Source organism: Drosophila ficusphila, unplaced genomic scaffold (assembly GCF_018152265.1).
Source record: "Drosophila ficusphila isolate 14025-0441.05 unplaced genomic scaffold, ASM1815226v1 contig_220, whole genome shotgun sequence".
NCBI lineage: Eukaryota > Metazoa > Arthropoda > Insecta > Diptera > Drosophilidae > Drosophila > Drosophila ficusphila.
Genome location: NW_025064118.1, coordinates 150,658 through 167,739, shown reverse-complemented (window position 1 = coordinate 167,739; position 17,082 = coordinate 150,658). Strand labels below are relative to the sequence as shown.

General features: G+C 36.2%; 1 protein-coding gene across 6 annotated transcripts in view; it reads left to right on the top strand.

The window, feature by feature from the left end:
* The window catches only part of LOC108095035 (paired box protein Pax-2a), a 28,687-nt gene that overhangs the window by 9,189 nt on the left and 2,416 nt on the right, over positions 1 to 17,082 (top strand). For 2 of the 6 annotated variants that reach the window (XM_017195918.1, XM_017195919.2), the window contains 8 exons: positions 3,671 to 3,836; positions 3,902 to 4,099; positions 7,060 to 7,541; positions 11,642 to 11,727; positions 13,415 to 13,661; positions 13,822 to 13,920; positions 15,292 to 15,792; positions 16,942 to 17,049. In XM_017195918.1, the coding sequence (XP_017051407.1) occupies positions 3,671 to 3,836; positions 3,902 to 4,099; positions 7,060 to 7,541; positions 11,642 to 11,727; positions 13,415 to 13,661; positions 13,822 to 13,920; positions 15,292 to 15,792; positions 16,942 to 17,049 (1,887 nt within the window). Of the gene's footprint in view, positions 1 to 3,670; positions 3,837 to 3,901; positions 4,100 to 7,059; positions 7,542 to 11,641; positions 11,728 to 13,414; positions 13,662 to 13,821; positions 13,921 to 15,238; positions 15,271 to 15,291; positions 15,793 to 16,941; positions 17,050 to 17,082 lie in introns of those variants that run through there. The other 4 variants (XM_017195922.1, XM_017195924.2, XM_017195920.1 and 1 more) reach the window with 3 other exon arrangements.

The window sequence follows — 17,082 nt, the reverse complement described above, 5'->3', positions numbered from 1 at the left end:
GAACTGACGACACCAGCAGCTGGAATTTAAAAAGTGTGTTACTGAACCCCTGCTCAGCAGGATAACGACTGCAATAGAAATTTAAACAAGAGACAATTGTTTTGTGCTCAACTGTCATATAATACTGTTTGTATTCTATTCACTTAAATCAGAAGAATGCGTCATTGTTGTCTTGTGCCTTATAAATCAAGTCCTCGAAGCTCAAACAATCACTGTGGCTCTTTAGCCACGACGGTCCGAACAACAGAATGTGTATACCAATTAAAAGTCATACTTTTCAATAAGAGATCTGTACACGAATTGCTAGTTGTCAAGTAAAACAGTGTACTTTAGTTGTTAAGAAGTATATTACAGGTCATAAGAAACACTTTATACCCCATGTCGTAAATAGATTCCTGATTAGAATCATCAGCCGAGTTTATCTAGCCCAGTTTGTCGGTCCCTCTGTCTGTCCGTCCGTATGAATGTCAGATCTCGGGAAATATCTGGGATAAAATATTGAAATGAAACATGTTTACAACCTTATTGTGCCACGCCCCTTTGTAATCTCACTAGCCCACTGCTGTGACACCCACAGCTTTAATAGCACCACATATTATATTTGGCTGATGTTTTCGATTCAAGTACCTATATATCATCAAATTGGGTTTCTTCAGAAGGTTTGCTTTTAAAATCTTGCAGAGGGATTACAATTTCAGTCAAAAGTTTGAAACGCAGTAAAGAAGACATCTCAAACACCAATAATTAATCGTCTGTCCGTCTGTCGGTAAATCATTATCGTGGTATAAAAAACAACGATGGTATCATTATACCCTTGCAGAGCAAAGGGTAATACCCTTTACCCTAATTTTGGCCAGAAGTTTGCAACGCAGTGAAGGAGACACCTTAGACCCCATAAAGTATATATATTCTTGATCAGCATCACCATCTGAATCGAAATACGTCTGTACGTCTGTCCGTTTGTCCGTCTGTCCGTTTCTGCCAGAACTAGTCTCTTAGTTTTAAAGCTATCTTGCTGAAACTTTCCCAAAAGGTGTGTAGTTATTGCACGCAGTATATAAATCGGAACGGGCCGGATCGGGCGACTATATCGGATAGCTCCCATACAAGAAATTAAAATACCAAATTCTAACGCCGTTGTTTTTGATCAGATCGACTTGATTTCTTCCACATGGCGTTTTCTAGTTACTATTGAATTTCGGGTTAAATTTTATCGAAATCGGATAACTCTATCATATAGCTGCCATAGGAGAGATCAAAAAATATATATAGAATTAATGGAAATTAATTGATAACGTCATTGTTTTTCATCACACGACTATTATTTTTTGAGTATCAAGGTTTTTAACTAGCCTTGATTCATAAAAAAAATTTCATAAAAATCGTACAATTATATCATATAGCTGCCATAGGAAAGATCGAAAAATTTATATAGAAATAACGGAAATAAAATGATAACATCGTTATTTCTCATCAGAAAATCATGATTTTTGGAATATAGAGTTTTCTAACGACTCTTGAATAACAAATAAAATTGCATCAAAATCGGACGACTATATCATATAGCTCCCATATAATCTATAGTCGAAAATATGGAAAACAAGAAAGGAAGCTAGCTTCGGCAAGCCAAAGCTTATATACCCTTGCAGTCATCAAATATGTCGAACAAAACTCATAAAGGCTAGACAACATCGAAGCTAAGACGATTTTTCTATTCATTTTCCATATTTTTGACTTTAGATCATATGGGAGCTATACGATATAGTTGTCCGATTTTGATCAAATTTAATTCGTAATTCAAGAGTCGTAAGAAAACTCTATATTCCAAAAATCATACTTGTCTGATGAAAACCAACGATGTTATAATTTTATTTCCATTATTTCTATATAGATTTTTCGATCTTTCCTATGGCAGCCATAAGATATAGATGACCGATTTTAATGAAACTTTTTTCTCAATATAAACGTTGTTGAAAAACTTTATATTCAAAAAATCATGCTCGTCGGATTTAAAACAACGATGTTATCAATTTATTTCCATTAATTCTATATATAATTTTCGATCTCTCCTATGGCAGCTATATGATAGAGTTATCCGATTTTGATCAAATTTAATCCGAAATTCAATAACAGTTAGAAAACGCCATCTTGAAGAATTCAAGTCGATCTGATCAAAAACAACGGAGTAAGAATTTTTTATTTCATTCTCTCGTATGGGAGCTATCCGATATAGTCGCCCGATCCGGCCCGTTCCGATTTATATACTGCGTGCAATAACTACACACATTTTGGGAAAGTTTCAGCGAGATAGCTTTAAAACTGAGAAACTAGTTTAGGCAGAAACGGACAGACGGACAGACGGACAGACGGACAGACGGACAGACGTACAGACGTATTCCGATTCTACTCGTGATGCTGATCAAGAATATATATACTTTATGGGGTCTGAGGTGTCTCCTTCACTGCGTTGCAAACTTCTGGCCAAAATTATAATACCCTTTGCTCTGCAAGGGTATAATGAATAGAATAATCGTCATAGCTTCGATGTTGTTTAGCCTTTATGCATTGTGTTCGCTATATTTGAAGACTGCAAGCTTCCATTCTTGTTTTACGTTAATTTCCGTTAATTCTATATAGATCTTTCGATCTTTCCTATAAAACAGCAAAGCTGTGATAGTTTTATGTCAAAATAATAAAGAACATCGGCGTGATCGTTTGTTTATCGTTATTCTTTGGATCCTTCTTGTTGTTATAGTCGTTATAGTCGTCTAATCCGACTAATATACTGCGTGCAATAGCTACGCAACTTCAGTAATATTTGATCAAAGTAGCCTTAAGACTGGGAGACTTATTTACTTGCAAAACGGAGGGACGGACAGTATTTCGATTCCGATCGTGTGGTCTGAGTTTACGACCCCATAAAGTATTAATATTTTTGTTTAGGATCATAAGACGAGCGCTATGTCTCTCTGCCTCTCTGTCCGTCTGTCGGTCCAGACTCCAAGAACAATAAGATATAATTTGTACACACACCGTTGTTATTCACTTTACGCCTGCCAACTTTTGGGGCGTGCCTGCCTTTAAAATCAAGAGTAGCTCAAAAATACCATATACAAAAAGCATTTTGCTGAAGTAAAAAAACACCTTTATTTTGTTTTAAACTATCTGCAATAGCTATAAGACTTTTGGTAAAATTTCAGCGAGACAGCTCCAAAAATAAAATGACAGACGTATGTGTCTAGATCGAATTTGACAGCGATCAACCACAACTTTTAATTCATAGGGTACACAAATGGTAGAATATCACAGTGCCAAATATGTACACAAGCATTTTAGTTCGGTCGTGTTTTTTATAAAATTATTTTCGTGTTAATTACACTAAAATAAAATATATGTACAAACATTTAAAGGAGGACTGTATAAAGTGTAAAAGGGAGAATAGCTGAGTCTGCGAAATAATTAAGGAGACCGCAGTGATGTATAGTAAATGAAGCGGAAACTGCTGTTTTCCTTTGCCGCATGTTCATCATTAGTTGTTTTCTTTTCAATCTTTATCGTTGCCTCGTCTCTTTGCGTTTGCTCAGATTAATACCGATTCGATGGCACTGCCCTGGTCTGTCCAACACAATAGCTCGCTGTACATTAAAAAATGTTTGCTTCCTTGAAACAGGTCATGGAGGAGTGAATCAGTTAGGTGGCGTATTCGTGAACGGACGCCCACTGCCCGATGTCGTTCGACAACGCATTGTGGAGCTGGCCCACAATGGGGTCCGCCCATGTGACATATCCCGCCAGTTGCGCGTGAGTCATGGATGTGTGTCTAAGATTCTATCAAGGTAATTAGCCACAGAACATCGGTTTTCTTTAAGGATACACAAAACTGATCTAATAATCTTTCCAGATATTATGAGACTGGTAGCTTTAAGGCCGGCGTTATAGGAGGATCCAAGCCAAAGGTGGCCACTCCGCCGGTAGTAGATGCAATAGCTAATTATAAACGCGAAAACCCCACAATGTTTGCTTGGGAGATCCGAGATCGGCTCTTGGCAGAAGCTATATGCTCTCAGGATAATGTTCCCAGCGTTTCCTCAATAAACCGGTAAGTAAAAACTATCAAAAATACGAATCCCAATCGAGCCCAAACCCATCAGAGTGGGATGGAACGGACCTGCGCACATCCGCTGAAAGTACTCCCAAGTTTGTTTGCTGTCGTGCTGTTAACATCCGCATCCGTTTCCGCCACAGCAATACTCGGTCGGAGCACAGCAGAGTGCTGCACTGCGACTTTATATTTTAGCGAACCTCTCATCTAATCAAAATATCTAAGTAGTTTTTAGCGTTCATAATTGTGGCACAATGCTTGACACACGACCACAAAGAAAGCCACTTTCCTCTCGGCCATCCGGTGTGGCTTTATTGCCGACAACATCATTATAGAGTCTGTCCCTGCCACGTGTCAGTTCCGATGTAAACACTGCTGAGCAATGTGACTCTGACTTACGCATTTCCCCTTTTCACCATAATTTATGTTGGTGATACTGGGTTTTCGAAGAGCAGCTGCGTAAGCCTTAAAGAACAAATTAGGTTTATTTCGGGAGGTTAATTTAGTCCAAGAGTTTGCAACGCATTGAAAAGCATCACGATGTGAATCGAAATACGTCTGTCCGTCTGTCTGTTTCTATGTAAACTAGTCTTATGATATATCATAGGACCATAGGAAAGATCGAAAAATACATATATATAAATAATGGCAAAAAAAATTATAACGTCGTTCTTTTTATACCTGAAGCATGATTTTTAGAACATCGAGTTTTATTACTAATCGTCGATCGAGATTCCAAAAATTAAAAATCGGGCAACTATATCATATAGCTGCCAAAAATCTATATCGAATTAACGGTAAGGAAATGATAACATCGTTGTGTTTCATCAGACAAACATCATTTTTGGAATATAGTGTTTTCTCAAGACTCGTATAGCAGTCATATGAATAATATACGAAAATCCGACTTATATACTGCGTGCAATACCTACACAACTTTAGTAATATTTTAGATAGCCTTAAAACTAAGAATTTACTTACAAACGGACAGTCGGACCGACGGAGAGACTTACTGGCGCTGCCATAAGGAAGATTGAAAAAATTATCACGCCGTTATTTTGATGCTCGATATCATGATTTGATTTCTTCCAGATGGTGTTCTCTATCTACTATTGATTTTAATTTTATTAAAATCTGATACAAAAAATCCACATAGAATAAACGGAAAAATGATAACAGCGTTGTTTTTCATCAGACAAACATGATTTTTGGAATATAAAGTTTTCTAATGACTCTTAAATTTCGAAATAAATTTCACGACTATATCATATAGCTGCCACGTGAATAATTGTCGAATATATGGAAAATTTAGTCTAGTTTAGCCTTAATGTAATTTTTTTGTTTTCAATATATGTTATGATATTTTAGTTGGTTTTATTTGAATTTTTATTTTTATGCAAAGTCTAATATCCACTGATTTTTGAATATCAAATGCTTGCCAACTTTGTTCTGTCCCCCCATGTTAAGAAAAAACATTAAATTATAATTTGAGTTTTCAACCACACACGACACGTGCAGCCATTCGTAATCAATTCGATTCGTATTACCACTGGGTCCTTGGATACTTAGCCAACGCCAAAGTTGACATGTGACCGATGATAATGCAAAAGTCGCGGCGACCAGGGGTAATTCATGGTATAATCAGCAGGAACATTTCATAATGCGACAATGTGTGATGTGATGGCACTTCAGCGATGATTAGGGTGGTGATTCAATCGAATCAAAATTGAGCGTACGACGCTGGGAGGACTTGCCATATACTGATTCCCAGGAGACTGACACTTAATAAAGTGACTTTCATAGCACTCAACCAATTTTAGTTCACAGCCCTCCGCTCGAGTACATCCCAGTGTATACAACAGAACCTGTGGCGGGTAGTACTGCTCTCACATCCCAAACATATGTCTCAATTGTGTGCACTGTCCAAATATCCAATTGCTCATCCCGTCTTCAAACTTTCCTAAAAAAATGGAAAATCTGAGACTGTCGTCATCAGGGCTTGTTTTGGGCGGAATTGACTTCTGTTTTTCCAACCCTCTGTGGCATTATGTTCCCCTAACACATTTAAAAGCAACCTGCCAAATGTACTTAAATCCCGCATAAGGGGACTCCAGGTAGTTAAAGAATTCTTCCACGGCGTAATTGGTACACAAAAAGGGTGCTTTTAATTATCGTTTTATTCGTATGACAGCAATATATATATATATAGAAACCGCTGCCACAAGATCAACAAGATATATACCCTTGCAGTAATCTAATATATGTCGAACCAAATACAAAGAGGTTTCTATCAAGTTTCTGTATTTTCAACGATTGTTCATATGAAAGCTCTATGATATAGTCGTCTGATCTTTTCTATGGTAGCTATATGATATAGTTGTTCCATTTTTATGAATTTTTTTCTGGATTTAAGGGTATTTAAGAAACTCGATCTTTCCAAAATCATGTTGGTGGGATAAACAACAACGACGTTATTATTATTTTTAATTTTTAATAATATACCTAAATATTTTCGATCTTTCCTATGGTAGCTATATGAGATAGTTGTCCGATTTCTATACAATTTTTTTATCCGTTATCCGATTTTATCCGATGTTATCTGCAGAGCAAAGGGTAATATAATTTAGGCCAGAAGTTTGCAACGCTGTGAAGCAGACACCTCAGACCCCATAAAGTATATATATTCTTTATCAGCATCACGACCTGAATCCAAATACGTCTGTTCGTCTGTCCGTCTCTCAGTTTTAAATCAATCTTGCTGAAACTTTGTCAAAAGTTGTGTAGTTATGGCACGCAGTATTTAATTTTTTCAATCTGTCGTATGGGAGCTATCCGATATAGTCGCCCGATCCACCCCGTTCCGACTTGTATAAAAACCGACACTCTTGTTAAAATATTGTTCTTTGTAATGACTAAACTCCGATTTTAATACGCTGTTTTATATTTTGGAACTTCAGGATTGTGAGGAACAAGGCTGCTGAGAAAGCCAAGCATGTTCACCATCACCAGCAGCATCATGTGCCACAGAGTCTCGGTGGGGCACATGTTGCCACCGAAAGCCTCGACAGCAGCACGGGAACGAACGGGGAACCACAAGCACCGAGTGGCGGAACAAGCAATAGCAGTGTTAATTCCACAAACACAAACGCAAACACAAACGCTTCTGCGGCGGCGATGGGGCACGCATCAATACCGCCGACATCAGGCACCGACGCTGTTCAAGTCGCAGTCGGCCACCTCAGTAACAACGTCAATGACACCAGCAATGGAAATATCAACTCAACGACTGAACAACGAACGACTGGATATAGCATAAACGGAATTTTAGGTATTCAACATGGACAGCATTCTCACAACAACAACAACAGCAGTAGTGTTAACAACAACAACAACAACAACACTGATCCAAACTGTAAACGCAAAAGAATCCAATCTCACGGTAAGTTTTTTTATAAACCGTTAAAACCAGGGCTGTGAACCGCTGTGGAGCTTAATACTCCGTATTTTCACGAAAAAATTGTTTCAAAAACGACAAAACAAAAAATTATATTTAACGCGCTTGTTGTGTTGCTTTTGAACTTCTCTAGTTTTAAAAAACTATTTTATTGTTTCTATACATGGAAAAAATATCTCATTTCGAAGCATAGTAATCTATATATATAAAAGCAAGTTGTGTTAGTTACACCACTTATAACTTAAGAACGGCTGAAAATTGGTAGGAAGGTAGCTTAGAGCCCGGAATAGGGCGTAGGGTACTTTTTATTCCGATCGACATACCAAAAATCGCATATAAACTGAGTTATTACCTCATCACACTGACAAGCACACACAACCATAGCATTTGAACTCAATTTTTTTAAAGTGAATTGAAGTTATTTGTGATTTTGGTGAATTGAAGTGAAGTGAAGTTTTTCGTGGTTTTAGAGAATTGAAGTGAAGTGAAGTTTAATTAATAATGCCGCAACTAAGACGATCGAATCTTTCCCGACAAAGCCGTAATTCAAGAAGACTACAAAATACTGTAAATGAAAGGACTGAAGGGGAACAAAACATTGCACGTGAACAGCGCCGCGTTTGTATGGGTCGACTTCGTGATTCTCAATAAGAAGAACAAAGTGAGGCAACCCGTAACACGGCTCGGTTGACAATGCAGAATCGTCGAGCTTACAACAGAGGTCAAGAAATAGATAATTTGCGACGCAAAAGATACTTATCAAGTGCTGATTTGAATCGAGCAGTGTTTCAATACGATTGCATCACTGATTACAGCGTTTGCATTGGGCAAATGGACGTTGTTTGCAAGTATTGCGGTGCGTTGAAGTTTTACGTAGAAACGCCTGGATTATGCTGCTTTAATGGTAAAGTGAAATTGCCATTGTTGACTCTCCACCTGAGCCGTTGTATTCACTGCTTTGTGGTGAAACACAAGAATCACGCCACTTTCCTGCAAATACTCGAAAATACAATGGTTGTTTCCAAATAACGTCATTTGGGGCAGATATTATCGAAGAACGAGGATTAAATCCGACATTTAAGGTTTTTTTTTTTGGTATTACATAGAATTTAGTTAAAGAATAACTTACTTTATCTTAGATACAAGGGCAGATTCACCAGCGAATTGGATCATTTATATCTTTCGAAGATACACAAAAAAAAAATTTTTTAAATATATTTCATGGGCAACATGGAAGAACAACTTGATCGACGCCTAGGGATCAATACAGGAATGAAGCGAGCAATTGTCAGGTTGTTTAAGAGTGCTTTAGAGCGCATGCTAAATAATGGCTAAAAAGTTGTCATAAAAGCAGATAAAGGACCATCTGGAACACACGAAAGGACATTTAATGCTCCAACAATAGACGAAGTCGCCATCCTGATTGTGAACAATTTGATGAATGAGGAGATACATTATCGGGTTTTACTCTTGATCGAAGATATGTGTTACCTCATGTGCGGTAATAATTAATCAGGTTAGAATGCCAGCGCCAAATCGTGAATGAATTTAATCGAGAATTAGAACGGGAACGTGTATATGATCACCAGAAATTAAATTTATTAGTTCAAGCGAGTGTACCCCAGTTGAATTCCCAACAGAAGAAAGTTTATGTTACTTTAATGAAGGCAATCGATGAAGAAAATGGTGGTTTATATTTAGTAGATGCCCCTGGTGGAACTGGCAAGACATTCCTCATGTCATTAGCTTTAGCAACTGTTCGGGCGAGATCCAACATAGCTGTTGCAGTTGCTTCTTCGGGAATAGCAGCCATATTGTTAGAAGGATGCCAAACGGCTCATTCAGCATTAAAATTACAGTTAAATCTTCAAATTATTGAAGAACCAACGTGTAATATTGCAAAACACTCGGAAATGGCCAAAGTTTTAATGGTATCGAAATAAAATTTTTCCTTTTCATATATAAAACAAAAAAAAATTTTCTTTATCTTTTAAACACCAAACGAAGTTTTACCTAAAACTATCGCCATCGCTGGGTTTACTAGTAGAAATTAAAAACAAAATAACATGTTCATCTTAAATAAACTTACAAAATATAGATGTATTTGAAAACCCCTTCATTGCCTTCCACTACTGGAAGAACCAGATTCGCGAACCGGAAGTACAGTTTGCGAACCGGAAGTACAGTTTGCGGGTAGGTTCAAACTCTAAGTCGAACCGCTTCTGAAATAACGCAGTGAATTGGTCAAATTTACAATACCCCAGAAGGGTACACAAATTAATTAAGCAATACCTGGAATAGGAATAACCTAAAGGTTTATTAAATATCGAGTTGCACCGGTTTTTTTTCGAAATTTCCCAAACCAATGTTATATTAATATTGTGTTAATTACGGTTTTTGTCATATTCATTTTTCGAAAGCCAAACACGCATAGAAAACAAAATCGAAACAAAACCATTTTACAGGGCTCTCCTTTTCGTCGGAGATTTAAAACATAGTGAAATTCTCAAGCCGTTGTTTTTGATCATATCGACTTGATTTCTTGATTGATGTTTTTTAACTACTATTGAATATTAAATAAAATTTGATCAAAATCGGATAACTCAATCATAAGAAAACCGAAGAAAAGGACGAAAAATATATATATATAAATAATGCAAAAAAATTATAACATCGTTGTTTTTCATCAGATAAGATTTTTGTAGTATAAAGTTTTCTAACGACTCTTGAATTACGAATTAAATTTGATCAAAATCTGACAAATATATCATATAGCTCCCATAAAATCTATAGTCGAAAATATGTAAAATCTATAGAAAACTCGTCTTCGCTTTGATGTTGTTTAGCCTTTATGCATTTTGTATATAAGGTGATTGACGTGTACTGTAAAGTAAATATATATTTATTAATTTTAGCTTAAACTTCAAGGGTTTTGAAGAATCTAGTTGATAAAATTACATGTTGAGTTTTTTAAATCATATCTTAACAGGACTGCACAGTTTTGTCATAGAACGGGTAATAAAAAGCCGTATAAAAATCAGAAAATGGCCCTCAGCTCATTTCTTTTGAAGCCTGCCTAAAATTGCTATTTAAATCCCTTAGGGACTTAACTGCTGTTCACTTGTGGCAAATTTGTACAAATAATAGATCAATGGACGAGAAGAAGTGCCCTTTAATGCCTCTAGGGGGTGGTTACCATTCGACCCATTTATATGTGAACCCCTGTGAGCAAAAGCAAACGTATACACACACCAAAACACTTTTAATTCACATTCATCTTTAAAAATGTTTTTCAGTGGAAATATGATGAGTTTGGAAATATATTTTTAATTCGAAAGGGCCCCCACAGCTTCGCCTGCGAGGATTAAGTTTAAAAATTTCGCCAATAGATCGGAAATATTATATAGCTTATGCTTGACGTTGTATTTGATATTTATAAGAATGTAAATTTCTCCATTTCACATCGACATAAAGGTAGTTTTAAAATTTTTTTTAACAAAAAAAAATAAAGCGAAAAATGATTTTAATCATTTATTTATTTTAACTGACCTTGTTCCTCGAGGAACCTCGGAAATAAATTGATAACATCGCTGTTTTTTATCCCACGAGCATGATTTTATGAATATCAAGTTTTTTAACAACCCTTAAATTGAAAAAAAGTTTCATAAAAATCGGACTACTATATTTTATAGCTGCCATAGGGAAGATCAAAAAATCTATATAGAAATAACGGAATTAAAATTATAACATTGTTGTTTTTCATCTGACAAGCATGATTTTTGGAATATATATAGCTGCCATATGATCTATAGTCGAAAATATGGAAAATTAATAGACAAATTGTCATAGCTTCGATGTTGTTTAGCCTTTATGTATTTTGTTTGACATAGCTTCGGCTTGCCGTAGCTAGATTCCTTTCTTGTTAAATTTACAATAACGAAAAAATGTACCAACACGCAAACGCACTTAAGCGGCACGTGACAAACATTGGGCATGGCAGTAAACAAGCAAGAACGAAACAATTTTTTTTCAATCGGTTATGATATAAACATAAACTTATTAACATTTAACCTTCTTTCTTTTAGACGAAAACCGTGACACAAATGTGAATTCCGAAGACGATGTAAAGCGGCAGCGTACGGGATACTGTGGCGATCAACTTTACCCTAATGTAAGTCTATAATCCAAATTACCAAACATTTTAATAGGCGAAAGCAAAACGGGAGCCTTGTCAATTCACTCCCGCAAAGCAACCCTTTGTGCGGAGTAAGGAATATATTTATACCCTTGCAGAACAAAAGGGTATTATAATTTCAGCCAGAAGTTTGCAACGCAGTAAAGGAGGCACCTCAGACCCTATAAAGTATATATATTCTTGATCGTCTGTCCGTCTGTCTGTCTGCCCGTCTGTCCGTTTCTCTTTAAACTAGTCTCTCAGTTTTAAAGCTATTTTGCTGAAACATTCCCAAAAGGTGTGTAGTTATTGCACGCAGTATATAATTCGGAACGGGCCGGATCGGGCGACTATATCGGATTGCTCCCGTACAAGAGGTAAAAAAAAATTACGGAAAAAAAATAGTTACGCCGTTGTTTTTCAATGAGACGACTTTATGTCTTCCAAATGGTGTTTTTTAACTACTATTCAATTTCGGATTAAATATTATCAAAATCGGATAACTCAATCATATAGCTGCCATAGGACAGATCGAAAAATATATAATACTAGAGGGCCTGTGTCCGCTTCGCTGGTCAACACAATTTAACAACATAAAAGTCAATGTTGCAACATTTTTCAAATATATGGAAGTATAGAAAGATGGTGATTTAACACTTTTCCAGTTTGACTTTTCCACTTGCGCAGCACAATCCAGCGTTTCTCTTTTGAACTTTAACGCACTGCAATATCGGTATATAGTCGCCATTGGTCCAATATCTAAATTTTCATTATCACTGTAGTTCGCAGTGGGGTCATATTGGAATGCCAAGCGATTGCATGATGCCAATGATCTCCATGTGCTCATTTGTCTTTCTTCGCTTAAGTTTTGTGAATATACTGGCTGCTGGCTTGGATGTCTGCGTCCAATGTTTGCACGTCGTCCTATAAACATTTTGGACTATGGACAGAGTGGTGAATTTATCCTTAAATGCACGATCCACATCATTTTCACAGTTCAACTTAAATTGAATAAAAATTCCTTTTTTTAACAATTTCACAGTGAACACAAAAATTGAGTTAAAACTCAGCAACTCACTTTATATGCGACAATATTGCAATTTTCTTACGGATCCCTAGTTTTTTTCAAAATAAATTATAGCCTATTTAACTCCACGATAATATAGCTTTCTATCGGTGAAAGAATTTTTTAGATCGGACCAGTAGTTCAGGAGCCTATTCCCTGCAAACAAACAAACAAACAAACAAACAAACAAACAAACAAACAAACAAACAAATTTTACCTCTTTATAATATTAGTATAGATATACAATTAATAGAAATAAATTGATAGATTGTCTCCTTCACTGCCTTACAAACTTCTGACTGAAATTATAATAGCCTTTGCTCTGCAAGGGTATAAAAATATAACATTTTTCTTCAGACAATCATAATTTTTGGAACATAAAGTTTTCTAATGACTCTCGGATTTCGAATCAAATTTTATAAAAATCGGAGGACTATATCGTAAAGCTGTCATGTGAACAATCGTTGAAAATATGGAAAATGTTTAGCCCTTCTGTATTTTCGACATATTTTATGAATGCAAAAGTATATAAGCTTCGCCTCACCGAAGTTAATTTCATTTCTTGTTATTGTAGTTATTTGGAAAAACTGAACGCGTTCTTTCTTTATTTTTTTTAAGATTTGGTCCGGCAAATGGTGTATAAAAGATGAGCACAAGCTTCTTGCCGAGTTAGGCAATTTGTCAACAGGAGCCGGAAATTGTACAGCATCTTATTATGAGGCTTCTAATGGATTTGCAACCAACTCTATATCAGGATCTGGCTCTACGCCATCCGGCTCCGACACGTCTATGCTGTATGATAGTATTGCAACGATTTCTCAAGCTCAAGGCTCAATTTATACACAGACAATTGGGCCATCAATTGGTAAGACATCCTCCTTCTATAGATACAATATTTTGTTGTGTTTTTTTTTGTAATTAAATTTAATTTTGTTTTTATTACATTTTGTTTTATTATATTTTGACACATTTATTTTGAAAATGGTACATCCTTTTATTTTCCCTTGTTTACCTAAATGATGTAGCAAGCAGTTCGCTTACCCCTTTGGTCCCTATAAGCATGCATGATATGAAGCTTAGTGCAAGTTCAATACAGGAACAGACAATCCCTCCTTTTTTCACAGGTAAGAAAATATAATTGCTTTTGCATAGTTTTTTTTAGAAAAGCACATCCATAGATCCATAACACGTCTTTGAAAAGGTAACAAATGTTGTTTGCTTTTTGGCTTGCATTGCAATTTTATTAGAAACCAAAGTAGCACAACAAAAAACGCTACAAAAATCGAAATTATATTACCTGTAAATTAAAAGTGCATTATTTTTTAATCTAAATGACACTTGAGTAGGAAAACCTTCGGTTAAGTAGAAACGCGCGTTTTTTGAAATGTGTATACCCGATTGTCGTAGATTAAAATACTTTCTTTTTGTGTATAAGTATGTAACAGGCCAAAGAAAGCTTTATCCACTAGATAAAAAATCAGATCAGGATTATCGTACGAGTTACGAGTCACTCCACTATTGCGTTCTCCCTTGTTTTAAAATATGTGTATATATTTTTCAATTATATTAGCCTAATAAATTTGAAATACAGTTTGTGTTGTGACTTCTCTATAACAACAAAAAACATGAAACAAATATAATATTGCTTCAGCGAGCTTATATAAACTCCAAGTAAAAACATAAGTCTAAAAAACGACTCAAATCCTAATATTGTAGATTTAAGAAAACCCTTTAGAAAGCCCTTTTATTGTGCCATTAAACGTAAGCACAATAAAGCCCTCTAACCCGGAAAGTCTCTGGCGCCTACAGTTTTAATGTTACAATAGGCTTTTTTTATTTTTTAAATTTTAAATTAGAGCTAGGGATTTGGGATTAGTCATACACTGTCAACAGCTAATTGTCTGTCTGTCTGTCTGTCTGCCTGTGGGAACAGTGGCGGATTTACCATATAGGCAACATAGGCAGCTGCCTAGGGCGGCAAATTTTTAGGGGCGGAAAATTTCGACTGTTAACACTACATAAAATACTACTTTTTAATAGACACAAAAAATTTGTACTCTAAGGTCTTCAACTTTAACATATTGTTCAATATACTTCTTTTCGCTGCCGCGAACACGCGGAAATTCAAACGCACAATCATTATAACCGAAAATTACCGTGCGTTTGAATTTCCCGCGCGTTCGCGGCAGCCATCGAGTAGTTCGAGTAGTTCGACCTTTGCTGAAAAAAGCCAAATTTCAATGTGGAAATTCATGCAACCGTGTAACACAAGGTCAATAAAACAATGATATAAAGGTGAAAATTAGGCTGCAGTCTAGGGCGGCAAAATCAAAACTGCCTAGGGCGGCAAATTGTCTTAATCCGCCCCTGTGTGGGAATATATTTTGCCGGGGCATAACAATTCTCAATTAATAATATGGTGTGCACAAACAAATTTTACAGTGGCTGTGAAGACATGAGACCAATACCTTTTTGTTTTATTGCGTACATACCAGCTCTTGCATTCGACGGAAACTACTCATCAATGACCAGCTTGGAAAACGGCTCCAGTTCTTCAGTGGGACAAGGAATCATTGCAGTGCCAGAAGGCACTGATCCGGCAAACCTTTGCTTAATTAGTGATAGGGTTTCACAAGACCACGCAGAAAATAATAGTATCCGAGTGAAAGAGTCCAAGACCCACAGTGATGGAGTCAGACCAGACGAAAATAAGGAATCTGAAAAAGATAACTCCAATTCGGAAACCAATGACCATATTCTTTTGCCGCACTTAAATCGTATTCCGGAAGACCAACTGATAAGAGGAAGTAGACGTCCTCATTTAAACACAATAGCGCACCCATCCTCTCTGATACTTCTGCAGCCTAGCGGAGGAGCCTCGTCAGTTAATGATAACCAGTCTAACGAAAGATTAGACGTGGACCCCAACCTGCGAAATAATGTAGGCCTTTACTCAACGCCCACAGTGCTACCAAGTTTTAATCACTACTCTGCAGGCAAGTCAAAAATATCTGCGTACACCAATACGATCATCAGCAAAGTTTTTCAAACTTTCTCGGAAATGCACTTCAATATTTTGCACACAACCGGTGTTGGGTCCTTTAGAGTTAAATACAAGTAAAAACAATAAAAAATAAAGAAAGAAAGCTAGCTTCTTTCGGCGAGCGGAAGTTCGTAAGCCCTCGCCTTCATACTTAATCTATAGTAAAAATATTTTTCTCTATTATTTCCTATTGTAAGTTGACACCGATAAAGTGAACTACATAGTTAGTCCCTAGTTCTGCGTTACGATACTATAGCTTGATCTTAATAAAAATAACACTTAATATAAATTGTCGGAGCGAATGTCGGAGCCCCAACCCACCTTGTCTTCCACTTTTGAGCTATACATACATGAAATAATGTTTTCTATTGGTGTACTAAGATCCAATTTTTAAGAAACATAACGCACCAGAAGGGTATTCATTGTGGTCAATATTCAGGTATAGTTCCAGGGCCCTGTTTCAAATAACTTAACTTTTGTATGAATAATAGATGGCGGAAGACTACTAACATCAATTTAAGAACCCTTTTATAAGAAGAAAACCTTGGAACGCGATTTGCAAAAAATAACCGAGACTCTTAAAAAAACATAAGAACAATTTGTCGCCAAGGCACTCAAAGCTTATAACTTAGAGGCTCAGATTTCAAGACCAACAATCTGACCATTTTCGAAGACAAACACGTTTTGGCGTGTAGGATGATGTACACGAAATCTATCATTTCAATGGTGCACAAATGGCAGCTTTTTGATACATTCCAAATTTGCATGACATTAAATTTTCAATTTGGCAGTACTAGTAAATCTCGAGAAATTTAAATTGTTCCTTCGAACAACACTAGCTCGTGCTCTCCAAATATGAATTTATCATTAAATAGCGCCATCTGTGGGTTGTTAGTGCATGGATTGTTAATAGCTTTGTAAAAATTTCGAGTAAAATGTAAAAAAAGCAATAGATGACTTAGAAAAAAACAAAAAAATTAAGCTAGAGTTTTTTTTTTCAATTTGCATTAAAATTTCTGTTTTTATTTTTGTTTTGGCCTTTTATTTTGTAAAATAATCTTAATTTAAAACTTCTTCTGTAAAACATTTACTTTACTTTCAGGTTGTAGCTCGGTGGTTCCCAGTACGGATTACGCCTATAACCCCGCCTACACACAATATGGTGGGACATATGGATCCTATGGATATGGGACTAGCGGCGGCTTGATAAGTACGTAAGAATATTTTACCAAACCACGTTTAA